This window comes from Gopherus evgoodei, chromosome 17 (genome assembly GCF_007399415.2).
Source record: "Gopherus evgoodei ecotype Sinaloan lineage chromosome 17, rGopEvg1_v1.p, whole genome shotgun sequence".
In the NCBI taxonomy this organism is placed as follows: domain Eukaryota; kingdom Metazoa; phylum Chordata; order Testudines; family Testudinidae; genus Gopherus; species Gopherus evgoodei.
In genome coordinates, this window is record NC_044338.1 from 1,754,286 (window position 1) to 1,782,201 (window position 27,916).

General features: G+C 45.4%; 1 protein-coding gene across 7 annotated transcripts in view; it reads right to left on the reverse strand.

Annotated features, from left to right (window-relative positions):
- Window positions 1–3,381: 3,381 nt before the first annotated feature.
- FAM222B (family with sequence similarity 222 member B) overlaps window positions 3,382–27,916 on the reverse strand; it is a 76,059-nt gene continuing 51,524 nt past the window's right edge. For 5 of the 7 annotated variants that reach the window (XM_030537096.1, XM_030537099.1, XM_030537095.1 and 2 more), the window contains exons 2-3: window positions 17,071–17,198; window positions 3,382–8,943 (exon numbers count right to left, since the gene is read on the reverse strand). In XM_030537096.1, coding sequence (XP_030392956.1) covers window positions 7,394–8,943; window positions 17,071–17,152 — 1,632 coding nt within the window. In that variant the 5' untranslated portion in view covers window positions 17,153–17,198 and the 3' untranslated portion in view covers window positions 3,382–7,393. Of the gene's footprint in view, window positions 8,944–10,699; window positions 10,722–17,070; window positions 17,199–27,916 lie in introns of those variants that run through there. The other 2 variants (XM_030537102.1, XM_030537100.1) reach the window with 2 other exon arrangements.

The following is a 27,916-nucleotide window of genomic DNA, read 5'->3' on the forward strand; positions in this document are numbered from 1 at the left end:
TATATCCTAGTGTGACTTGACTGCTTTAGTTTTAGTCTGTCCTCAGGATATCCGAAGCCCCAAGTGAATTAACAGCTTGTACCCAATTGCCTTGAAATTAGGTCATATTAGTTAGATAAAATACTATTACAATACTTATTACAATTTGTCAGTGTGCCAGTAATAGTCACACTTCAAACAGTTATTGCCAGAGTAGCTCTACTCTGGGTTCCTCAAGTAACACAGCAATTTCCCACCGAGAAGTGTATTCCTTATTGGACCAGGGCCCCACAATGCCGACGCAATGCAAACAGAGTAACAGACACCCTGCCTCAAAGAGCTCACAATCTAGTCTGGCCTCTCCAGCTCATTCAGAGCAGAGTTTTATAACCAGTAAAAACCCATGTGTGCATCTGTTCAGGGAGGAGAGCAGATCACGATAGGCACAGGGCCAAAGATCCATTCATATTTACAACTGTTGACATTTGGCATGGGCAGATCCCACCAACAGTAGGAGTCGGATCACACATCTAGAAATGGCAGTGAAATATCATCCCATTCCAAAATAAGGTGCCAAAGCACTGAAGTGAAGCATTTCATGAAAAATATAGGATGCAGTCTAGGACTGACTAGAAAAGAAGAATAAATCTGAGAAGGATACAGGAGTTTTGATATATTTGGAACAATGCAGATGCCAAGTTTCCAAAAGATCTTCTTTGGCCATTGCGGCCAAGAGGAAACCCAATGGATCACTGAAAGCAGGAGTAACACACAGCTTGCAACAGCCAATAGGGGACATGACTCACATTCTACCTTGCTACTACTGCTCTCAAGGCTCAAAAGAACCATTAAGAGTGAAGGGATTTCATCAGTCTCATGCCAAGGAGCTAAAACCCAGATATGGAAATCCTGCAGCAATGTATTATCTTTAGAGTGGGATATTCACAGCTCATCAGTAGACAAGTCCAGAGTTATGTATATTAGACTGCACAACTTAAATCAATGCTGTGGTCTGTGATCCGGACGGACTTTGGCAGGGCTGCTTCACCAGCACTCACTCACTCTTAACCCCCCCACCCTCCAGATCAAGAGGCAGAAAATCTGCCAATGCTTTTCAGTTCAGGATATGAGCTAAGCTGACAAGCGCTGCCTTGCATCAAAAACTCAAACAAACACTTTCCCAACATACAACAGAGTGGAGAAGAGGTTACAACACAACCCCCACACATGCACTCTTGCTGATGAAAGCAAGCATCCAGCAGAGAAGCAGCATTTCAGCTTAATCCCAATTGAACCAAGAGAGAGCTTCAGAGAAGGCCCTAGAGACTTTGGAACTCCTTGGGCACGATGCTTGGTGCCTTTGGTTTAGCTTGTTAATAGTTTGCATTTACTACATTCCCCAACTGGTTGGCAACTTAGTTCTGGTGGTGTTTTAACTCCTCTCACTGTAGGGGTGTTCATACAAGCTCTTAATATTTGCAAACAGTCTCATTACTACAGCTATACAAGACAGACATCAGTGAAGTAGAAACTCAGAGAGGGATTTACGGACAGGCAGGTAGATTTTAACCCTTCCCTGACTTCCTACTCCTATCCTATGCCCTGCAAAGATACAGCAACACTTGGAACAGGTCAAATAAATTAGAGAGTTCTTTTTTAGTGATTTATGAAGAACCATCTGCATAAGCAGTTCAGACCTCCTAATGTAAAGGAGACACGTATTTCAAAGAATGTCCTCCCCCAGTAGATAACAGTTTACAATTAATGTTCCTGTGTTTGTGGAGACGATGAGACACCCGTGGTATAAATGTAACATTCTTTCCACTAGAGGAACCAGACAGCCACGCCAGCCCTAATACCCAGAGTTCAGGGGAATGATGATATACAGCCTGGAAGATACAAGTTAGTATCAGTGAGTTTTAAACGTTCATTGAGTGCATTTCAAGCAAATCCAGGAGGGATGATTTTGGAGCCAATATAATCCCTTTCTCTGCTCAGGGAAAGATGGACTTTGCCTAGGCTCTAATTTCATCATGTAAATTAGATGTTTATTCACTAAAAACTGGAAAAAGCGCCCCTGGCCATAACCTTCAGTTATATGAGAGAATCCTGCAAATTTGATCTAAACTCCCTTTTAAAATCCAGGTTTAAAAATTATACCAGTAAATGAAGAACCTTGTGTGGCTATGACACACCCAAGTTACTTGCTGCAAATCCTTAACAGGAATAAAGGGAGTCTCCATAGTTTCTCCTTTCCAAACAGACACATGCCACCTTAGATTCAGTTTGCCCTTACATGGAAATAACTTCCGAAAAATCACACATCAGGTGAGCAATGGAGCAGACCTTCCAACTACCACAAGTTTTGTCCTTCTCAAGGATTTTTCTTCTCTCTGCCTTGTTAAAATAAGATGTGTTAAAGTACCCTTTTAGAATCCTTTAAAGATCTCACCCTGAATCTTCCTCCTATTCTCTACCTGAGAAATAAGAGGTAAACGCCAGTACATTTCACTAACTGGGGAGTCACATTTATTTGGGATGGAGAAGCTGGGAGATTAGTCTGCCTTGCCATACCCACTTTGCCCATTTTCCAACTTGAGTGTTGTAGAACAAACAAACAATCTGTTTACTTTGGGGTTTGCTGAGACCTGACCTACTCAATCCCTGTGGGCGTCTCCAATAGGGTAAAGTGGTTTCTTTTCAATATTCCTTTGCTAGATTCATAAGGGGATTCAGCTTCTAAGATCAGCCAGAGCAAGGTGTGCTTGGGAAAACTGGAGCTGCTCTCAAGAACTGGAGTGGACCACAAAGCAATGGGTTAATGGGAAGTTTCTCACTAAACACTCACAAAAGTTGCCTAAGCAGCACCTCGTTTGCGCTTCATTCAAAGTCTTCCAGCTGGCAAAGCACTCATACTGGCATCTGGGGAGAGTTCATTTCCACTCTACCTAAAAAAGGCAGTGGAGAGGAGACAGGATGACAGTGACAGTAACTTTCAAGTTTTCAAGGTAAGAACAATTTTTCATGACATCAAACTAAAAGGGAAATAACATCCCCACAGCTCTTGAGATAGAAAGACCAAGAATGGAGAAAACCCAGCCCTCAAACAGACGTCTTCAGGAATTTCACCATTTTTTGGCCTGCAGTTTTCCACGACATAATAGTCTCACAGAAGTACTTGGTGCTTTTACTGCAGAAGGATCTCTAGGATGCTCCTAAAGTATTTGAAATCCTAGATGCAGTCCTTCCCAAATTTTTCTGGGAATATGTTTGGCCAGAAGTTAGACTATTACAGCAAACGTCCATCCTGCAGCCATTGGCTACATCAGCTGAATACCATAGGCCAAACAAGCCTCATTCATTCGCACTGCATAAAAACAGCAGAAGGGGTAGAGGGAAAAGGACTTTTTGGCTTTACTTTTTATTTTTCCTGAAGACCAAAAGAAAAAAAATAGAAAAGAAAAGATTCTCGTTATACCCGTAGCACATGAGAAGCAGTGTATATAATCAGTATATGTTTTAATGAAATACAGCGCAATTCCCGATTCTCTCCACAGCAAACCCCAGCAAACATTTCTGTTTGGTTTCTACGGGAATGGCCGAGTTCTGTGGAGACATCTTTCACATCTAAGCTTCAGAAAAGGTTCTCTAAGAAAAAAAATTCACAAGTGTCATTATAAAATGTTAACTTTGGGCTGTAACAAATTGGGCTGATGATTTAACAGCTTCAAAGCCTCTGCTCAATAGAAAAGATACAGCAGAGATGGAAGTTTCCCACTGGAAGCCTTTACACCACTTTCACACTTATCCCCTCTCTGCTCTGTTTTGTAACAACCTCCATTGGACAGAAGTCAGTCATTAGAAACCAGCAGAAGTGTCCGCACAGCAATATTCTGCTGAACCAGTGTAGTGCATTAGGAGGGGAGAGATTATGGTGCTGACAGCACAGCATAAAATAGTCCAGAGCTCACTGAGAAAAACATATGAAATATTTAGCTCCTTACTTTTCCCCCTAAAGGAAAGAATTCTTCCATAAATGTCCAAGATTGATTTCACCCATCGGGAAGCAAGAGATTTGCATCAGAGGTCATAAGTAGTTGACCTTTCAGTGGAGAAGACGTGGAAAGCTGGAAGTGCTCTAATCAGAACAGTGGTGTAAATTCCAATGGAAGACACCCATCTATGTCAAAGACCCAAGTGAAAGCCTAGAGTTTACAAAAGTGCTGTACAAATTAAACACATGCAGAACAGTGTTCCACTAACTAGGGAGACTTTCACAGCATTCAATATTGCATGGAACAGGACCAGAATGCTCTATTTTCCTTAGAAGCAGTTACTCATCTTTGTATTAGTAAAATTATAGCAGGAACTGGAGGAAGGAAAAATATCAAACTGAATGAATACTGCAAAGTGTCTCTAGAAGCCAAAGCATGGCTCCTACTAAACACATCAGAGCATCACTGCATAAAAGAGTCCCAAAATAAGAAGATTCTACCAAATGATACTAAGTACCACTCTATCCTTTGTCATCATTTGACCAATAGTGCATGTCCAGTGGGGCCCTTTCTTGGACCCTTATTGCTGGGTTCATGTTGGAGTAAAGGTTTCTTTTACAGCTTGTGTCTATAAACCAAGCATGTAAGTGAACCAAAACATTGATTAAAAGGATAAAAATCTTTAAGTATAAGAAAAAGCTGTTAGTCATACACTGATGCAGAAATGTAGTTATTTTCAATAAAAATTGGACTCAGAACAAGGTGAAATATCTGAGTAGGTTTTAATAGCAAAATTGTTCTTATTTTTTGAATAGGCTAATGGAATGTCCTACCTGGATGTGTCTTGAATATTTTTGCTTCACAGTCCTGCTGCACCATGCCAAAGTCTCAGAGGTGAGGATTCTATTTGCAGTTAATAGTGCAGAACAACTCCTGACAAGACTCTCAGACTATCTTCCATGGTTTACTGTAACATTAGCATAACTGCAGGCATTTAAACCACTTTTCGTCAAGAGCCAAAACATGGGATTTCACTAGCTCTTTGTTTTGGGGGGAGGGCAGAAGAATCACAGTCAGGGGTTTGGATTCGCAGCAGGCTAATGGACTGAATAAAAAGTAGGTATTTCACGTAGCAGAACCCCTTACAATAACTAACTTAGTGGGAAATGGTGAAGTCATAGCACAGCCCTAGATCAATTTGGAGGAAGGGAAAAGGCGACAGGGAAAATGGAAAGGAAGCAGATTCAGGCTCAATCCTTAGCTTCCAAGATAATGTATTCAGAAAAATATTGCATGAAAAGCCTTAGGTTTTAGTTCTTTCATAGATGTATATTTACCAGTTTTCACAAAGACTGCAGGAATACGATTATAAACAATAAATTAGGACTTCATGTTGCTATCATTTGGCATAACACAATCAGGCAATTTTTCCTTTTAAATATAAGGCAACACAAGCCAACAAATAATTTAATCTGTCTTTAGGCAGATTGCTTAACTTCGCTAAAGAGTAATCGCTAAAGAACGGTTTATAGTACACTTAAAAGAATTTAAATAATGACATGGTATAAGTGTACTATCTTACGCAAGGAATCAGAAAACGTACTCTGCTAAGCTTTGAAACCTAAATATTTGTTACAGCCCAGAACTACATGTCTAAATTAAAAAATACAAATAAATGTTTTCTAATTTTTTCCATTTACGAAAATCTTTAAGAATCTCTAGCCAACTATGACATCACTTCAAAACTTGTAAGTTGTTGTGTGTGTTTTTTTTTAATTTTGTATGATGATGTCTTAAGATTTTAAATCATGCTCATTAAGGAAAGTTCAAGGAGCAAATAAATACTTAAGGCTTTGTTTTTCAAAGGGCTGTGAGGGAGGCCAGTGAATGGCAGAGGCCAGTGGGTTCACTCATACACAATGCTACTCAAACCCACACTACCAGGCGACATTCATACAGAAATATTACACTTAAGTTACAGTGTAGAGCAATATTTGTAGCCAGTGTACATCTAAAGAATCAATGCTTTTTTTTTTTAAATTCCAAACTCGACTGTGATCATTATGTTCAAGTATTAGTCTCACTTAGAGATGAGAAACTTCCTACTTACAATAAATTTAGCTTTAAAAGAAGGGACATTTCAATATGCTGAAGAGAATGAGACACTGAGGTTATCCAACAGTTAGTGTTCTATTGGTCACCAACTCATTTAGCTGTTTTAGGTGACGTGGGGAGGAAAAAGTAGTAGTTAGGCACAGAGAATCTGGGAAAAGAGTACTTTAAAAATAGCTTAAATGGTAAATCCCAGATATAAGAACTGTTCTATCATATCTATGGTGGTGCTTTAACATACGAGAATAGAGAGTTGTAAGTCTCACCATGTCTCATGGTTAGAGCTTCATTTCATAGCCAATACCTTTCATTTCACTGATGCTGTCAGAATGTGAGAACACCATGCCAGTGACTATGTGCCCTTCCTTTACAGGGGAGACAGACTTCTAACTACGCTTATCTACCCTGAAATTAATTCTACCTACTGGAGAAGCAACTGAACCCTTTGTGGGGTCATCAATGGGTCTAGATTCCTGGAATAAAACCTCAGGACAGCACTTTGTATCAGGAAATCTAGACTCCTAGCAGCAAGGGGTTCAGACATAGCTAGCTTTAAAATGGTGAAGTGGAAGCAAAGAGGGAAGGAGGCAGCTACTATTGCAGCTATGCATCCTACATCCTAAAACTGCCACTCCAATACCCTGTCCTCAGCAATGTGTCCAGAAGATCTGTGAGGGACTTTTCACTCTGGAGAGAGACCAAAGTCAAAATGATAAACGCAGAACTCTGCAAGAGCTAGCAAAAAGCTTCTTCCTATGCTAATGCCTAAATATATAACCCTAGCTAAACCCTTTCAAAGGTAGGCTTCCTTTTCAATTAAATAAGCCTCCAGACAGTGCAAATGGTCAATGTTTAATGCATTTAATGAAACAGGCTTTCGAGTTGAAAATAAGCCCTACTTCCTGACAAATTCTGTTGCTCTTAATCTGCAGAGGAAATTTAAATGGAAATGTAAGCATCTATGCTACCTAGCTCTTTAAGAGCTGGCTATCAGATGCAACTGAGAACCCTGCAGCAACTTAACACACCAGCAAGTAGTCACCAAGCAGAAGGCAAAAGCTGAGCAAAGAGGATTCTGTGGTGAAGAAACAGCTGGCGGGTGCAGTAGTGTAATCAAGTTATTTGAAACAAAAATACATGTTATATATTTGATGCCAACAGGAGAAAATGTGGATGTAAAGCTTTTAAATACACAGTCTTGTTTCAATGATTATAATGATCACACAAGTTTGCAAATTAAAAATACTTTACTTATTAATTAAAATTAAGACTAAACCTCTAATTTTGTCTGTGAAAGTGACTGCAGCCTATCTATACCCCGGGTGCTGAATATGAAGATTTCGACTATCAGTTGGTTCAGGTGCTCGGTTCATGGGAGGGCGATGGACTTTTCCCAGCACAGCCATACTCTGATCTCTGAAGCAAGCCTGCTGGAAGTCCCCACTTAGGTAATCCATGGTCTGCATCACACTATTCTGGCTGGACGAACCAGCTCCGGCTCTATAATGAGCTCCTGCTGCACAATCTAGTGGTGCCCCTGCTGGCTGTCCTGCATGAAAAGGCATGGCAAGGTCCTGTGACCCAGAGCTGTCACTGTTCGGTGTGGGCAGAATGTTATTCCATATGGGCTGGAAATAGTGCCCATTAGTATATGGCAAGGGTCCCTGCAATCCATTCACAGGTGGGGAAGGTGTAGGCTTCTCAATAGGAGGCTTTAAGTTGAAAGACTGGCCCATGCACAGTTCTTGGGGATAGTTTGAAGATTTACCAGGAAAACCTTGCCCTCCAATCTCTCTCTGAGGGTGCTTCCCCGCAAGTCCAGTAGGTCCAGCAGCATCGCCACACATTTGCTGGAGATGTGCAAGCTGATGCTGGTTCCATGCAACTGATTTAATTTCATTCTGGTATGCAGATGGCACCCTGTTGATGTTTATCATGGGTAAATTAACAGAGGCAGAAGAAGGAATAGCAGCAGCATGATCTACAGGGTTTACTACACAGGAAGGCATGGGAGTGGGAACATTGTGAGTCGATACCCTGGTACTTGCATTGATAAGCAGGTTGCGACTTATGGGGCTCGGGTTTGCAATCTGTCCCTCACATACTGAGGTAGTGCTAATGCCAGCTCTGGCCTGGCAGAACTGGTTAATCTGGTGCACAATGCTGCTCAGGTCTGGTGGTTGGTTCTGCTGCAGAGTGGCAGCCATAGAGAGGGGAATGGTTGAGGTAGACACGGTCACATTCGGCGGTGCATCTGCATCTGGCATCTTTCTGCTTCCATGTAAACCTGGCTGCAGCAAAGTGTTTGCAGGGTGCTGCAGAGTCTGATGTGCCATGGTCTGCGGATGCTGCAAGCTCTGTGGCTGCTGCATATTCTGAGGGTGCGGCAAAGTCTGTGGTTGCGGTATACCCTGAGGGTGTGTTAAGCTTTGTGGCTGCGGTATACTCTGGGGGTGTGGCAGAGTCTGTGCATGCTGAAGGGCCTGCTGGCGAGCAAGCGCCTGGGGGTGGTTTAAAGTGCTAGGTGCAATGTATGGTGCGGAAGGGGGATTCATCATTGCTTCCGGCAGCAGACGTGCGCGTGTTCCGTCAAAGTCTTTGATAATTCCTTTAGCTGGAGATTTGACTATCGCGAGCAGGCCTGTTTTTGTGGTGGGCTGAGACGGGTAAGGACTATACCTCTGGCCTGAAGTATCAAGTCCATTCACAGTACGGCGTATGTGTTTCCTCTGGGGAACTTTGACGCTGTTTGGAAAAATTTTTATAGTCAGTGGATTGTTGGCAACCTTCTTAGCATAAGCATCCAATTCTGCTGGGGTAGGATACTGTGCAGATCTCATCTTCTGTGTAGTGTCCCCTGTGGAGAGAGAGGGAATCAGTCAGTACTGACTTGGTAAGAAATGGCTTTCCCTCAGAACAAGCAAGTTATGGTAGAAAAGCATTCAAAATATAAGAGCTGTATCTTCCCAAAACCAACGGGCAAGCACCAGTTATCAGATTCTCTTCATCAGTGGAAACCAACATGAGGCACCACTCAACTTCAGGCAAGACCAGCCCAAAGGGAGTAAAAATTGAACCAAACCATTTCTTAAACTAAGTTTATTCAGAAAATGTTTGTAGTTACATTAATCCTTGCAGGAGTAATGGCCAAAACAGATGTGCCATTACAAACATATTAGACAGCCTGCTCCTCAGGGTATTTTCTAAGCTGGATAAGGTGGGGGAAATGCCACAGCCTAATTAATATTATACGAATTTAAATCTGCCTCTGTCCTCCCTCCCTATCCCCCATTCTTAATCCGTTCTTGGAATCCTTAGCTTCTAGTCTAGGAAACAGAGAAAGCAGTTAGTGACCAGAATGGAAAAATGCACAGAGTGTTGGTGAGAGCCCCATATAAAAAGTCATGTCATCTAAGCACTTCTTGAATTTCAATTTCAGCATTATTCTGAAATTGGGGCATTTAAATTTTTTAAATTGTCGTCTCAGGCAAATATTCAAAGGTTCTTTGAGAAGTCTTTAGCAATTCCTGTTTCGCCATGTTATACTGTATAATTCCAACTCTGGTAAAGATGCATTATTTTGTGCCTTTCAACTCTGTCCATCCTACCCAACTAATCTCTATATTCACATGACGGTCAGTTTGGGAGAGTAGCCTAACAAACAGCTAAAATCAGGGTACCACAACAGATCCTAAAGGCACATCTACCTACCACATGTGGGCAATATTATTCCAGACAGTCATCTTGTTCCATTTATTCTCACTTAGCAGATATCCACCTGGCTGAAGGTTGAGCACCAGGCTGTCATTTGTAAAAGCAGCAAAGAGTCCTGTGGCACCTTATAGACTAACAGGCTGCCATCTGTACATTTGAGCAAAGGCGTCTGAAAATCTAAGAGGGTGGAATGCACCTGTAGAGTGCTGTAGTCTCATTCCACGCAGACAGCACATTTCCCTTCACAGCTATACTGGCTGCCTCTCATAAGCTATTGCTTTAAAGACAGTTTTATAGATCATCCAATATAGGCTTGTGCCTTCCTCAATCCCATTCCCTTTTGCTTGATTTTTCACCTTGCAGTCTTTGTCCACCAAAAAAGCAGCTCCCCTCTAACAGAACAAGATGTTCAGCTCCTCCACATGTTACTGCAGTGCTTTGCTGGTACGGGGTTCTGCAGCTGACTTCTCCAGAGCAGGGCCACTGCCAGTGCGCTTGGTACCTCACTGTCCCAAGAGGAAGAGACCTAGGAACTATGGCTTACCAGAGATCATGCTGCTACCAGGGAGGTAAATCTCTGCTTGAACATATGCACTTGATTATAGCCTTTTGGAAAGCAAAGAAGAAGTTATCTGCCAAGAATGATTAAGGTCTATGCAGCATTAATAGCTCCCATTCAATCACTGTCTGCAAAGCATATGATTTTAGTCTCTAAAACTGAAGGTAGGGAACTGCTTCTATGAGAAAAGCTGTCCTTAGAAACCAACGGCAATGCAGGAGATGATGCGATGGATACCAAAAGGACAAGCAGTTATACTGAACTTAAACATATCCTTTATAAGCTACAGTAGTTGTTTCTTTAGCACAGCATGCACTCAGATATGCAGCTGGCAGTTTACCTATCCATCTTCATTGTTTCTGAGCTGTCTCTCACCATGGTGTTTAAGCACTGCCATCTACCACCCTCCCTACTAATAAGAGAAATATCAAGTGAGGGCTTGTCTACATCAGAAAGTTGCAGCGCTGGTGAGGGGGTTACAGTGCTGCAACTTAGGAGGTGTACACATCTGCAGGGCACCACCAGCGCTGCAACTCCCTGTTTGCAGCGCTGGCCATACTCCCGTTTCGTCTCGGGTGTAGAGGATCCAGCGCTGGTGATCCAGCGCTGGTAATCAAGTATAGACACTTACCAGCGCTTTTCTTGACCTCCGTGGAATAAGCAGGTATCCCAGCATACCTGAGGAAGCCTCTGGTAATCAAGCTGGTCTCCTTCCCCGGCTTGCTCTCGCGTTCCCCGAACCCCGAGCAAGCAGGTCTCCTTCCCTGAGGTTTGCTGGGTGGTTCTGGGAACGCGAGAGCAAACCGCGGCGAAGCTGGTCTCCTTTCCCGGTTTGCTCTCGCGTTCCCCGAACAAGCAGGTCTCCTTCCCTACGGTTTGCAGGGTGGTTCGGGGAACGCGAGAGCAAAGCGCGGCGAAGCTGGTCTCCTTCCCGGTTGCTCTCTCGTTCCCGGAACCCCGAGCAAGCAGGTCTCCTTCCCTGAGGTTTGCAGGGTGGTTCGGGGAACACGAGAGCAAACCGCGGCGAAGCTGGTCTTCTTCCCCGGTTTGCTCTCGCGTTCCCCGAACAAGCAGGTCTCCTTCCCTGCGGGTTGCAGGGGGGTTCGGGGAACGCGAGAGCAAACCGCGGCGAAGCTGGTCTCCTTTCCCGGTTTGCTCTCTCGTTCCCCGAACCCCCGAGCAAGCAGGTCTCCTTCCCTGCGGTTTGCAGGGTGGTTCGGGGAACGCGAGAGCAAACCGCAGCGAAGCTGGTCTCCTTTCCCGGTTTGCTCTCTCGTTCCCCGAACCCCCGAGCAAGCAGGTCTCCTTCCCTGCGGTTTGCAGGGTGGTTCGGGGAACGCGAGAGCAAACCGCAGCGAAGCTGGTCTCCTTTCCCGGTTTGCTCTCGTGTTCCCGGAACCCCCCTTGAAGCCACCCAACAGCGCTGCAGTGTGGCCACATCTAACACCACTTGCAGCGCTGGTTGCTGTAAGTGTGGCCACTCTGCAGCGCTGGCCCTATACAGCTGTACTAATACAGCTGTAACAACCAGCGCTGCAAAATTTTAGATGTAGACATGGCCTGAGTATTTTAGTAACAAACATCCTCTTTGTTCTCATGTCTCACCTCCCCGTCATGCAGGTTCTAACTTTCTTTTTGAATGAGCTCTTGCATTTCTAATGAAGTCAGGATTGTCTCCAAGTTAGGCTTAGCAATGCTGCTACTCTGTTGCCAGGTTTCTGTCAGCAGCTCTCAAAACTTTGTTGGCTTTATTTTTAGCAGGTTCTTCTATTCCTTCTGATCTTCTCTGCCTTTTCCCGAGATACCTACCCTGGAAAAGTGCTAGGTAATTCTGATGAAAGAGTAACTGATCAGGCTGAAGGGAATCCATGCCTTTATGCAACATGGGTTGTGTGTAACTTGGCCAATTTCAGATAGGGTTTCTACTTAACACTTCAAGACCTCTTTCTTTTACATTCTATGGAAAAACTAGACAAGACTTTCAGAACTGGGTAATGAATGTTATTAGTGATAAAGTCTATTGGATAGTTTGCCACCTTTCCAGTAGATAAGGTCTTGGGTGTACTTTGACAATGCATTACAAAGGAAGCAGTTAAAATATTTATCACATTTTAATATGCAAAACTGAACAGTTTGCATCTATCATCTATAGCTCTGAATCCCAGAGTTCCTTAAATAGTTTTACTTTAAGACTGAAAACAAGCCTCAGTTCAAGTTAAACATGTGCCAAGACGAAACCTGATGTCCCATCTTAAGTAACTGACAAACCATTTTTCAAATCACCTTTGAACAGGCCTCTCTGAAGTTAACAACCCATTCCCTCACCTTCCCCCCTTCTTTCCTATATAATTCTAGTTAACAGAGTCAATGCCTCTCCTGCTCTGAACTAGCAAAAACATCCATAACTTACTTAGGACTGATCAAGTGAATGTATTCCTGAGGCTCCCATATATGACGTAAAATGTAATTATGTTACACCAGTAGTTTTTCTTCACAGTAGACTCTAATCTTTGGTGGATCAATTTAGGCAACAAAACAAAGAAAACTGTGAATAAGTCAGAAATAGGAATTAAGGTGTACTCAGGGGACCTGAAGAACCAGTACAGGGATTCCAAGACTACAGTGAAGAAGTCAGGGGATTAGGTAGGATAGAAAAAACACAACAGATTAGTTCAATTGACCAAATGAATGGGAAAATAGCAAGCATAATTTAAACAAAATGTCTCTTTGCTGTTCTACATCCTCATCGCTTGTGATCAGTTCAGATTTCTGTGCCAGTCCATACAACAATTAGATGTTCACCTCTCAATATCAGAAATATTTTCTTGTTAGCAATGGCATGTTTCTCTGCTTAATTTCAGTACAAAATTAACATTTTTCTTTATGTGCATTTCAAATTAGGGCTTTAAAGCACAGCTTTGTAACCTACTTATGGTTATGTTTTCATTAAAATTCAGTGAAGTATAACAAGCCTTAAGGGTCCTTACAATAATCAAATTCAAAACAAAAAAAGAGCTACACCCAATTCCTGGGTAAAGCTCTCAACCGCTGCAATTTTTCTGTAGGTTTAATGAGAGCCCTCAGTCTTTGGGCAGGAGTTAATTTTAGCCTGTGGACTTGTCTTTTAGTCCAGGAATATAAAACCCACACTTAGTCTCAACTGTGGCTACTCCATCTGCATCATCTCAATCAATCTTTTTCTTTTAAGGCCCTGAGGCACCTGTCTTTACAGCATTGGAAACTATGATAATTGCCCAATAAAAAGGCATTTTGCTTCTTTGACAATGCATTCTTTGCCTCAAGTATTTTGATATTGTCTTCGGTATTATATTTAAGAAGCAAAAGGAAAGAAAGAATGCAGATAAGAGACCAATGGGAAATCCCACACATGGGTGAAGGACAAATTTCAGGTTTACTCTGCTTTCCCTTGAAATCTTACAAAATTGAGGGTTTTTTTTTTTGTTTGTTTTTTGCAAAGTCTTTAATATACATACACACACCCCATCAGTTTCAAAAAGAGAATATTTACAAGTCATTTAGTAGCTCCTCCTTCATATAGTATCCTTAGAAAAAAGCCCTTCATTTGGAGGTGGATAGAAAAGAAGCTAACTATGTAGAGCTTTAAATAGAATGCAAGACCAATGTGATCCAGAGAGCTATATCTAGAAAAATTCCTCCGGTTTTCTGAACTTGTATTACTAAAGGTTATTGAGAGTGTAGTCAAACAGTTTCTTAAGGCTTCTATAAAAAGCATGGGACTATTTCAAATCCTCTTCCCCAGCCATCCACAAACAAAAAAGCCACGCACTGTTTATTAAAAATGCTTATTAACTCAGCTTTCCTTTGGCCAGGAGCAAGACTATTTATGCATATACTGGATTTGGAGAAACGCACCAAATAATCTTAAACACATCTGTCGCGGAAGGGCATCTTGATTTTCAATATAAATCAGAGCTAACTGGAACTGCTAAGCATTAGTGCTGTTTAAATGCCTGCCAGCTATTTTATGTGCTAAATTCTTTTAAAACACAGTACCTAAACTCTTCACTAAGGGCTTGTCTACATTAGGAAAATTAGTGAGCCGCAAGCTAGGGAGCAAATGCATAGTGCAATAGCTACTCAGCACTAACTCCCTGTGTGGACACACTTATTGAGCACTTCTTGGACAGTTTAACATTGTGAAAGCCCCATTCTGGGCACATCGTCTTGCTGCAACCACAAAAACGTACTGCTAGAAGGGGCTTTGAGAAGTTGCCCAGCCCAGCCCCTTCCACTGAGACAGGACAAATTATACCTAGACCCTCTCTCACAGGAGTTTATCTAACCATTCTTAAAACCGACAATGACGGGGATGCCACAACCTCCCTTGGCAGTATATCCCAGTGCTTAACTACCCGAAAATATTCTAATATCAACCTCAATTTCCCTTCCTGCAGATGAAAGTACTTTACTTCTTGTCCTACCTTCAGTGGACATGGAAAACTGATCAGTCTCTTTAGAGCAGCCCTTAACGTATTTGAGGACTGGTATTAGGGCCTCCCTCAGTCTCCTTCTCACAAGATTAAACATGCCCAGTTTTTTGTTAGCCTCCTCATGTAGATCAGTTTTTCTAAATCTTATCACTTTTGTTGCTCTCCTCTGGACTCTCTCCAGTTTGTCCATACCCTTCCTGAAGCGTGGGGTCCAGAACTGGACATAGTATTCTATCTGAGGACTCACCAGTGTTGAGTAGAGCAGGACAATCTCCTCCTGTGTCTGACATAGTATTCTGGGGTGTATTAACAGAAGTATCCTATTAGCCTTTTTTGCAACTGCACCACAGTGTTGACTCACAGGGATTGCCTGCACATACAGAGCTCTCCTGTCAGCATAATAAAACCACCTTCACAAGTGGCAGGAGCTAGGCTGGCAGAAGCTCTCCTGCCGACATAAGCACCTGTGTGGACAGGTCTATGTCTGTGTAATTTATGTTGCTCAGGGGGGTGGTTTATTCACCTCCTGAGAGACATAAATTATGCCAACATAAGCCGTAGCTTAGTCACAGCCAGTCAACTTGTGATCCACTAGACCCCCACATCCTTTCCAACAATACTACCACCTCACCAGTTATTCTAGGATTTTGTAGTTGTGCATTAGATTTTTTCCTTCCTATGTGTAGTACTTTGCACTTGTCTATATTGAATTTCATCTTGTTGATTTCAAACCAATTCTCCAACTTTCAAGGTTGTTTTGAATTCAAATCCCATCTTCAAAAAGTGCCAGGTTGGTGTCATCTGCAAAATTTATAAAAAGATACTTGCACAATGGAGTGGATAGTATTAATGAAAATACGGAATAGATCGGACCCAGAACAGACCCCATGGGATCTCACCAGAAAAACTCCCCCAGCTTGACAACAAATCATTGACACTATCTTTCAGTGTTGCACCCACTTTATAATAATTTAAACTAGATCACATTTCCCTAGTTTGCTTATGAGAATGTCATGTGGGACTGTCAAAACCATTACTTAAATCAAGATATATCACATCTACAACTTCCCTATCCACTAGGACAGCAACCCTGTCAAAGGAGGAAATTAGATTGATTTGGCATGATTTGTTCTTGACAAATCCGCACTGACTATACTTATAACCCTATTATCCTCTAGATGCTTAAAAATTGATTGATTGATAGATAATTTGTTCCAGTATCTTTCCAGGTACCAATGTTAGGCTGACTGGTCTATAGTTTCATAGGCCCTCTTTGTTCCCCCTTTGAAAGATAGGTATCTGCAACTTGTACATGGGGGAAATTCATGTCTCCTTGGAGTGTAAATCATTTGATTTGAAAAGGTGATAGCAAGTCCAAAATCAAAAGCGAAACAAAGAGACATGAATTTCCCCCATGTATAAGTTGCAGATACTAGAGGGACAGGCTAAAGTACATTTATGTAAGGGGATCTTTATACCCAGTTCTTTAATAAACACTCTTGGAACAGTTTTTTATTTGCCACCCCAACTGTGGAATCAGTTTGTGACTCAAGTGATCTCAGGAGGATGAGGGGAAGTGGGGGGAACAAAGAGGATGATTTAAACCATTTCCTTAATAAACTAATGCTTGCATCTGAATAGAAGGGTCACCTGAAATATTAGTGCAAATGTCACAGGCACGAAAGAGGTTAGTGAAAGTGAATTTGTTTGTTACCGCTGTATTCTATGAACGAATTGTCAAAGCCACAGGAAAGACAACACTCTGAATACTGGAAATACTGGCCAGATTACAACTATTTGTGTTTAATTAGAATGCAGTACCACCTTATATAAATAAAATAAACTTCAGCAACTCTGCAATTATTTAACTTCTATTGGTGCCTGCTTTTCATTTCAATTTGGTGAAAAGGAACCAGAAAAAAAATTCTATTAGAAGTCAAATCAATAGGCACTGTTTCACTGCCTAATGCTTTTAAGTAAAGAGGCAAGAATTTAAATGTGTTGTACTGCTATGATTAAAATTAACCTCTCAAACGCTAGAAAGGCAGGGCTAGCTGCTAATGCTTGAACTTTGATAGCTGTTTCTCACAACCATTATTGATGGATGCCTTGAAGGCACGACAAAACATAAAAGACAAATATTAAATAGATTTTCTGCTGTACCTAAATGTTTATTTCATAGCTATACCAGTGCCAGATTCAACAATTAACCACATCCTGAAGACAAACCACCACTCACATTTCTGAAGTCCAGTGTTCATCTGCGGGTAAGAAAGAAGCTGAAAGGAGAGGTCACCTGGTCCTGGTAGACAGGCCAGCATGGCAGACAGGCACTAACACAACATGGGGCATTCACTCCTCCACACACTGCAACAAAAGAGAGACAATTAAAAGCTTATAATACACAGATGAGTACTGTGATGAAATAGAAGCAAACAGCCATCCCTATGTGAGAGAGGGACCCATGGCTCACCAATGCAATTTAATTAGCAGTATTGTTGATAAAGTATATCTTATACTTATCTATAGAAACAATGTGCTTTCCAACTGTTGCGATGGTTAAACTGACATTTTAAAATGGGACATCTGTACACTAATTGGGAAATGAAAAATGCTGGCACTCAGTGTTCACCTGTATTGGAAGGTTACCACCATTTAACCTACAAACTATAAATTTTGGCACTTGTATTTGCAGGGTTATTCTGATGGGGAAAGAGTTCTGGATTTCCTATGACAGACCCTTCTACCCTGGTTCGAATGAGTTGCATAAAAAAAAAAAAAAAGAAGAAGAAGAAGTTACCACACTGCTGTTCAAAGACAAGACATAAAACAGCTATAGTCCTTGAGTAATGGAGAAAGCTGCAGAACTGCAACCTAATAAACCCAGGCAATAAAGTTATTTTATCTATAAGCAAAACAGCTTCCCTGAAGGTTACAAGACAGATGAATAACCCATATCCAGAGTTATGTGGCATGTAGCATATTGCACAGAGGAGCAAAACTGACATACACTATGTTCCCTTTCAGGGTTACACAACTCCCCTAACAAGGAACCTATACAGTACTGCCTTTTCAGCCTCGGATCTAAACAGATCAAACCTACTTCTAAAATGAAGGAAGATAGAAACTGTAGGTCCACATCTACCTAAAGAGGATAATTCTTTTATAAGCATTTATACCTAGGCATAGGAGTTAAGAAATGGCTTTTTCAGCACAGATAAATCAGCCTTTAAATCCCTTCATAACACTAACAAGACTTAGCTAGTGGGACTGACATTGCCCCAGATGTAAATGAACTAACACCAGACATATATGCTTAGGTTTCATCCTGTGAGGACACAATGATAGAAAACACAAACTGATTGTCCAGAACCATGTCAGGGTGGCTAAGACTAACCTATGTTTTAAAACGTACTTTGAAGGTAACACAGAGATATGAAAAATGATCAACTGTCACCAAGAAGCCATACCAAGTATTGTATATCCTGACTTTAATAGAATACAGCAGCCCATTTATCAGCATGGCAGGTCAGCAGATAAGTGATGATGGGGTTTTGTTTGCTCAGGTAAATAATTTTAAAATTAATACTGGAGAAAAAAAGTTAAACTGATATTCTTGCACCATTTAGAGAAGCACAAAAAGCCACCTTGTGGGAAGTGCTTCAGTCAGTAGAGCCATGAACCCTCGTTAAACAAAAACAAGCACCTTCAGGAAAAGCAGCCTTCTGCACAAGGTGCTTGCCACCCCAACAAGATGCTTCTGGGGAAATGTTTCACTGGAATTTCAGCACTGCACGGGTAAATTATTTAAGGGAATGATGAATTTGAAACCTACTAACAGAAGGCAGGCCAAAATCTGGGTCTCCACAGGGATGTGTATGGCTGAAAAATATAGGTGGGTAGGACTTTTAGGCCTTGTCTATGCGTTAAAGTTGTACAGTTAACTTTTAGAGTGCCTTGTGTCAGTTCTGCTTACATTTATTCCCAGTTAATGTCAACTAAACCAAAATATGAGTGTCCATGAAAACTGGTGCAAATCCTTAACTATACTGGTTTGAAATTGCACCTTTAGTTAATAAATTGATGCTATATTCTCATGTGAACAAGATCTTAGTGATAATATCTGAAGCTCAGACTGCTCAAGATAGATTTTGTAGAAGAAAAGTGATGGGCTTCATAACTGATAAAAAACTTTATCCACTTGAATCTAAGTTTTCTAACAAAATTCTTTTCAAGCAGTTGGGAGCACTTGGAACAACCCTCTACCTCTACAAGGAAACTGAGAATAAACATGCTGTACCCTAGCAAGGAAGTTTAGCAACTTCTATGGTCTAATGGGATCAGCTGTGGCCATCGCAGTGAGAAGAAACTTTTAAGGGCATGGCTACACCAAAGAGTTTACAGCAGCGCAGCTGCACCAATGCAGCTGTGCCACTGGAAGCTCTCTAATGCAGCTGCTTTAAGCTGAAGAGAGTTCCCCCTTTGGCGTAACTACTCTAGCCCCTGCGAGCAGCAGAAGCTATGTCAGCAGGAGAAGCTCTTCCACCGACATAGCACTGTCCACATGAGCACTTATGTCAGCGTAATTTACGTTGCTTGGGTTTATTCACACCTGAGTGACAGAAGTTATGCTGACATAGCTGTAGAGTAGCCATAGGCTAACAGTCGTGGGCCATGAAGAAGATGAGAACAACACAGAATGCTACAAATGTTCAAGAACCCTGGGCTATCAACAAGAAGGTAGAGGTTCTTTGGAGCTATAGGGGTACCAGAACTCCATGTGGATGCCTTTTTGGAGAGTACTACAAAATTTCTGAATTTGAAACTGGATCTGACTAGACTAGTTCCCATTAGATCAATGGGACTGACATCAATGATACGCAAGTTGTGTGCATACACTCCATGACATACCCACCGTAAAGCACACATGCCCAAACAGCTTTTTGTGTTGAAATGACAGTTTTAATAAATGAAACCGTGAATTATCATTTCACCACTACCATGCACTGAAGGCCATGTGGTGTAACCCAGAAGCACGGATCTTCACACTAAATTATGTTAAAACAGAGAGCTTTCTGTGGGGTGGAAGGGTCTCAGAACTTGGGCTTCAGCCCAAGCCTGAATGTCTACACCACAATTAAACAGTCCCTTAGCCTGAGCCTAGAATCAGCTGTCACAGACCAGCTGCAGATTAATTGCAGTGTAGACATAACCAAAGTTATCCATGTCATAACAGTTGGTCAATTTGTACAAGACATTAACTTGTTTATTGAGCCAACTGATTGATCAAAACCAAGCACTGGAAATCCTATAGGTTTTTCTCTGCAAATATTTATTTATGAAAAAACTATCTTCATAGCATGAATACTTTCAAAATATCATCATCAGCAAGTCTCCCAAGTACATTGTCAAGTAAGTTACATGAGCAAACAAGTGCCAATTGTGAGTAGTGTAGACACGGAGCTCACTATAATTTTGGGCACTGAAAAGCCAGCATGACAATTCTAGCTATTGATCGAGGCAGACAAGCCCAAAACACACAACCCTTTGAAAATTCACTAAGGAATTCACTGGCAATCCTGTGAGCAATATAAACACACACAACTCTCCAGGCAGTGCAGAATTCAGATAATTATGCAAAACACCAAGAGAACAACTTCATTTTGGCTCTATATTTAATCATTAGTATATGGTAATAACTGCATTAAACTCATAAATCTTGCATTTTCTTTAAGACCTCTAAACCTGAATCTGTAATTTGTCTCAGCCTGTAACAGACTCAGTTCTCACTGAGATTTAAAAAAACCCCTCAATGCTGGCACATCCAGAGCTTAAATTATTTTAGGAAGAGACACGTTGCTTGGCCTCTACATTGAAGAAAACTTATTCATGAATATAAACAAAGCTGTAGAATTCCATGAGAACTTTCCTGGCATCCTGTGGACAAGTTCCCTTCTCCAAATTATGCCCAACAAGAACAAAAGACAAAACAAGCATTCAGACGCCTTTTAAACCAAAGATGACAAAACCATTATAAATTGCCACAGACTCTGGCATTCTTCCTTTATATACTTTTACTGCTTCACTTGAGTAAGAAAAAGCTCAGATTCAGCAGAAAGTATTTACGCTCTCTTTCCTCACTCCTCTACTAGTTTCACAAGTCTGGCATAACTGAGGCCTGTTTCTCAGTGAAGAGTAGACAATGAACAAAGATAACAGAGTTCCAATGCAAACTTCAGCAATGCAGAAGATTTGAATCATCATCAGGTCCTGTCAGCATCTCATTGGTACTTTGTTAAAAACAGTGGCTCATCCAGGATCTGGTGCTCTCTCATTTCATGGTTAAAACAGCTCTTAGCCTCTACCGCAGGGGTTCTCAAACTGGGGGTCGGGACCCCTCAGGGGGTCACGAGGTTATTACATGGAGGGGTCATGAGATGTCAGCCTCAACCCCAAACCCTGCTTTGCCTCCCGCATTTATAATGGTGTTAAATATGTACAAAAGGGTTTTTAATTTTTAAGGAGGGGGGCGCACACAGAGGCTTGCTATGTGAAAGGGGTCACCAGTACAGAAGTTTGAGAACCACTGCTCTAATGTTTTATATAAACAACTTTTGTATGTACTCCCTCTAAAAAAAACACAAAAGGAGCATCACCATATAAAGTACAAACTGCACTAACAATATTTTATGATTGAAGAAGTAACACTTCCTAGGGTGAGATATGCAGAGGATTTATTTAACTGTTCAGTCTTTAAATAGAATTATAGTCTTAAAGTATTGTGACTCTTAGGAGCAAACCTCTTGCTGAAGAGCCACAGTGAGCATCAATGCCATACACATACCCACAGCAATGAACAGGACAATGCCACATTAAAAATGTGAACAAGTGGCTAAAAGCAGCCCAAGACAGCAGTAAGTTCAGAGTGGTCAGACTCCTATCAGAGGAAAGCAGCATTTCCTTGGTGTCCAAAGCATACCAATTTACATAGTTGAGAATTCCATTTCATCTACAACTTACACACAGCTTATGTTTGCTAAAAGGCTGCAAAAATAAGCTTTGCCTAGTTCATTCTACGTAGGAGCCCACAAGCTAAGTTACTCATTTTAAATATAGGAGATCTGCACATAGATTTCTGATGACAAAGACAAAACATATCTTAAAAGGAAGAGTTTTATTTATGATTTTTTTTTTTAAAAATTGAAGCCTTTTAAAAGAACCACCACCTTTTCTTGGTCTCCACTGTAGGCTGACTCCCAATAATTTAATTCATAATGGCCAGGGAACCAGTGGATATTAAGAGAAGCAATGTAGGTGTTCTAGCAGTGCTAACAAAACATTAAGGAGGAAAAGACGGTTACTCACCTTTGTAACTGTTGTTCTTCGAGATGTGTTGCTCATATCCATTCCAGTTAGGTGTACGCGCTGCGCGTGCACATTCGTCGGAAAACTTTTACCCTAGCAACTCAGTGGGCCGGCAGGTCGCCCCCTAGAGTGGCGCCACCATGGCGCTCCATATATACTCCTGCCGGCCCACCCGCTCCTCAGTTCCTTCTTGCCGGCTACTCCGACAGTGGGGAAGGAGGGCGGGTGCGGAATGGATATGAGCAACACATCTCGAAGAACAACAGTTACAAAGGTGAGTAACCGTCTTTTCTTCTTCGAGTGATTGCTCATATCCATTCCAGTTAGGTGAATCCCAAGCCTTACAAAGGCGGTGGGGTCGGAGTGAAATGTGGCAGAATAAAACTGCCGAGCCAGAGGCTACAGCCTCTCTTGAACCAGGGCATACTGCGAAGCAAAGGTAAGGACCAAGGACCAATGGAGCTTCGCGACCGGTCTCGTGGGTAGAAACACGAGCCAGCAAGGCGGCAGATGAAGCCTGAGCCCTGGTAGAATGCACGGTGATGTGGCTTGGGGAAATATGAGCCAAATCAGAACAAGTGGGGATGTCCGCCATCACCCAAGATGAGATCCTCTGAGAGGAAAACAAGCAAGCCCTCCCTTTGGCCCGCTACCGGGGCAGAGCTGGGGCACCTTAGGAAATGATTCTGTCAGCACAACATAATGCGAGCACTCCACAGATGTCCAAGGAGTGCAACGGTTATGCCCATTGCGTTGAGCTGTGGGTAACATGAAAGGCCAAAACACCTTAGGGAGGAAAGCCGGGTGTGGTCATAACTGCACCTTGTCTTTGTGGAACCTTCGTAAGAGCTCTGATCTCAGAGACCCGTCTGGCCAAGACTAGGTTGAGGCCCCAGGCGGGGCTGGGCGGCGCACCCGAGGGTGCAAGCGCTCCAAGCCCTTGAGGGACCTCGAACCCATAGTGGGACACTGAACGTCCATCTTAGCCTGCTGGAAGGTAGGGATGGCTGCTGAGAGTATCCTCAGCGATGATACCGCCAGATCCTGCCGCTGAAGGCCAGAGGCAGGCCAAATAGAGGGGATCGAGACCTCAGCAGGAGCAAGATCGAGCGTACTGCAGCTGTAAAGGAAACGCTTCCACCTGGCTCGGTACGTTGACCAGGCGGAAGGCTGCCTGTCACCCCGACTCAGGTACGTGAGGCGAAGAGGCTGCAGGTCCAAGTGACGAAGCCTGTCATTGCCCTGAGTGATGAGGTCTGGGCTGACAGGCCGAGCAACGTGGTATGTCAGTGCGTAACGAACCAGTGGGAACAGCGGGAAGGCATAATGCAGTTGGCCGTTCCACGGCATCAGGAATGCGTCCAAGATCGATTCCGAGGAGAGACCTTGGAAGGAGCAGAACACCTGGCATTTCCTGCACTCGCGGTGAGCGAACAGGTCTGTGTGAGGAACCATTTCCACTTCCGGAAAGCGGGACGCCTCACATGGGGCAGAGTGATGACTCGTAAGACAGGAAAGACCTGCTGAGTCAAAGAGATAAGACGTTCCGAACGCCTGGGAGAAAGGACGTCGCCAGCTCCATCGAGTGGGCCATGCAAAAGACCCGGAAATGGATGGCCTCCTGACAAAAAAGGGGGAAGGACTATGTCCCCCCTGAATGCTTATGAAGCACCTGGCCATTGTGTTGGCTGTAAACACCGAGATACAACGGCCTCGCAGCTGCCGCTGGAACCCCTGGCATGCCAGGCGGACTACTCTCATTTTTGGGGCATTAATGAGGAATGCCAGCTCCCTAGAAGACCGAAGGCCTTAAGCTCGGAGGTGACCATGAGCACTCGAGCAGAGAGATGATGCGTCCGCCATCAGGGGCAGTGAGGGCTGGGGCGGATGAAACCGCATCCTGTCCACACCAAGGAGGGAGTTAGCCACCACTCTAGGGAGCCTAAGGCGTTCGAGGGAACGGTGACTACCATGACCATTGGCTCCCTGTCCAAGCGGTACGCCGAGGTGGGCCGGACTTGGAGAGGACGGAGGCGGAGCTTGGCGCTTTTGGTTACAAACTTGCGGGCAACCATGGACCCAGGAGACTGAGACAAGAACGAGCTGAGGTCGTTGGGAAAGCCTTCAGACCTCAGATGATTGATGCCATCGCCTAAAACCGCAGTTGCGATAAGCAGGCTCCGGCTAGGTAGGAGACCAAGATAGCCCCTAGGAAGCCCAACCTCTGCGTGGGAACCAGAGCGGATTGCTCTATAGTAATCATCAGGCCTTGATCTGAATAAGACCGTGACGATGCCCACGGGCTGAGTGGTTTGTGTGTCAGAGTCTCCTCGGATAAGCGAATCGTCCCAATACGGAAAAACGCATATCCGACATAGCTACGGTAGGCGGCGACTATGGCCGTAAACCGGGAGTATTCACCGCTGGCTATAAAGCGGAGGCATCTCCCATGTGGAGGGAAGATGGCATTGCGAAAGTACGCGTCCTTCCTATCCAGGGCGGCATAGTAGCCCCCCGGAGGCAAGGATGGAATAATGGTTCCCAGGGATACCATGCAGAACTTCAACCTTATCCCAAACCGGTTGAGTCCATGCAGGACCAGGGAGGTCTGAGACCTGTGGTCGAGTGGGGGACTAGGGCATAACGGGAGTAAAACCCCTAGCCCCTTTCGTCCGCTGAAGGGGGACAGGGCTGGAGCAATTTAAAGGTGGTACCTATGCTCCATCGTGCGCAGGACCCAGCGATCTAAAAGTAACTGGGGCCATGCCAGGAGAAAGCGGGATCAGGATCCCGTCCTGCGACTGGTACACCGCCTTCCGGCGAACCTTGGAAGGTCCGTCTTTGGTCCCAGTGGTAATTGCGAGGGACCTTGACTTTGGCTTTTTAGGGGGCCTGACGTTTGTCTGCGACCACCTTGGCCTTGCCGTTTTCCAGAGTTCTGCCTCTGGCTAGGCACAGAGTATGGCGGCTGGGGCCATAAAGGCCTGCGTTTGGTCGCAGGCGTATACATGCTGAGACGCATTAGGACCCTATTGTCCAGCAGGCTTCGCAGTCTGGGGCTGTCTCTGCCGCGAAGATGCCTTTACCAACAAAGGGTAAATTCTTTCCCCCGTCCTCCAAGACGGCAGCGAACTCTAGGTGGGAGGTTCGAGGGAGAAACTCCTCCACCCAGGTGCTATAATTATCGCAGCTAAGCAAGGCTTGTTGCTTTGCTACCCAGAGGTGCAGGGCCCCTGCAGAGTACACCTTGCATTCGCCAAGGCTCTTTCTGCTTCGGGGCTGGCGCCCGCTGGCCATGATATCAGGATCGTGGTCCTGAGCATAAGATCCGCGCCTATGGGGTGACACGGATGCGTGTCCGGACGGCCATGGAGGTACTAAAAGAGGGCACGGGCCGAGTCTCTGACTCACTCGGACCTTGCCCAACTCGGCACCGGGGACCGGCGTCAGAAGGCGTATCGGTACCTGGAACGAGATCCAGACCCGCAACCAGAACGGTGTCGGGAGGTGGACCGAGATCTCGAGGCTCGGAGAAGAGCTACAGGAGTCAAGGTACCTGCCCCGGTGCCAGATGTCGGAACGGTGCCGATAGCGGGTCGGCGAACGGGATACCGACCGGTGCAGTGAGTGTGACCAGTACCGAGGAAAACAGTACCGGAACTGCCAGTGGTGTCCGGCGTGCCGACAGGACTTGGAGCGTCTGCGGGACCGTGATCATGGACGGTGCCGCTCTGCTGTACTGACAGGGGACAGTCCCTTGAAGAGACTGTATTACCCGTACCGGCGGTGCCCGGGTCAGGCAGCACTGACTCCGTCATGGCACTGAGAGCCCTCGCCGTTGGTAACATCTCCGGCGCGCAGGGAACAGCAGGCTCAACCACAGTGCGTACTGGGGAGCTGTCAGGCACCGGATTCGACGGCCCTCGTGGGGCCGGGATCCATGGTACCGAGGTCATCAGAGCTTCGGTAGGTGCCGGTGCCGGGAGAACCGAGTTAGATAAGCCGTCTGGCTGGGGTGCCGTCAGCACTGAAGCAGCGGGAGTAATACGCTCAACCACGGCGCGTGCCGGGGAGCCGTCGGGCACCGGATTCGATAGCCCTTGTGGGACTGGAATCGACGGTGCCGATGGAAGCAGCCGGAACAGGAGCTCAACCACGGCGCGTGCCTGGGAGCCGTCAGGCACCGGATTCTATGGCCCTTGCGGGACCGGGATCGACGGTGCCGACGTCATCGGTGCCGCAGCAGGTGTCGGTGCCGGGCGATCCGACTTAGACTATCCCTCTGGCCGCGGTGCCGTTGGCACGGAAGCAGCCGGAGGATTAGCTCGACCACGGCGCGTGCCGGGGAGCCGTCAGGCACCGGATACTACGGCCCTTGCGGGACCGGGATCGACGGTGCCGACGTCATCGGTGCCGCAGCAGGTGTCGGTGCCGGGCGATCCGACGTAGACGAGCTCTCTGGCTGCGGTGCCGTTGGCACGGAAGCAGCCGGAGCAATACGCTCAACCACGGCGCGTGCCGGGGAGCCGTCAGGCACCGGATTCTACGGCCCGTGTGGGACCGGGATCGACGGTGCCGACGCCATCGGTGCCGCAGCAGGTGTCGGTGCCGGGCGATCCGACGGAGACGAGCCCTCTGGCTGCGGTGCCGTTGGCACGGAAGCAGCCGGAGCAATACGCTCAACCACGGCGCGTGCCGGGGAGCCGTCAGGCACCGGATTCTACGGCCCGTGTGGGACCGGGATCGACGGTGCCGACGCCATCGGTGCCGCAGCAGGTGTCGGTGCCGGGCGATCCGACGTAGACGAGCCCTCTGGCTGCGGTGCCGCTGGCACGGAAGCAGCAGGAGCAATACGCTCAACCACGGCGCGTGCCGGGGAGCCGTCAGGCACCGGATTCCACGGCCCTTGTGGGACCGGGATCGACGGTGACGACGTCATCGGTGCCGTAGCAGGCGTCAGCGCCGGGCGATCCGACTAGACGAGCTCTCTGGCTGCGGTGCCGCTGGCACGGAAGCAGCAGGAGCAAGACGCTCAACCACGGCGTGTGCCGGGGAGCCGTCAGGCACCGGATTCTACGGCCCTTATGGGACCGGGATCAACGGTGACGACGTCATCGGTGCCGTAGTAGGTGTCAGCGCCGGGCGATCCGACTAGACGAGCTCTCTGGCTGCGGTGCCGCTGGCACGGAAGCAGCAGGAGCAATACGCTCAACCACGGCGCGTGCCGGGGAGCCGTCAGGCACCGGATTCTACGGCCCTCGTGGGACCGGGATCGACGGTGCCGACGTCGTCGGTGCCGGGCGAGCCATCTTAGACGAGCTGTCTAGCTGTGGTGCAGCTGGCACAGAAGCAGCAAAAGCAGTAAGCTCTACCACGGCGCGAGCCGGGGAGCTGCCAGGCACCGGATTCCCTGGTCCTGGGGGACTGGAATCGACGGAGCCGAAGTCATCGGTGCCTCTGCAGGCCGGATAACGCAACTGAGGCGAGCTCTCTGGCTGCGATGCAGGTGGCACGGAAGTAGCGGGAGCAGGGGGCTCAACCACGGCGCGTGCCGGGGAGCCGCCAGGCACCAGCAGGAATCGTAGACTCTCTCGACCTCGGAAGAAGGGAGCGGTGCCGAGTCGACATCGGTGCCGGCGACGGTCGGTGCCGAAAGGCCTTGGTGGTACCGGCGGGGTCCGGTGCCGAGGAGGCGCTTCTGCCCGCCGCTTGAACATCGC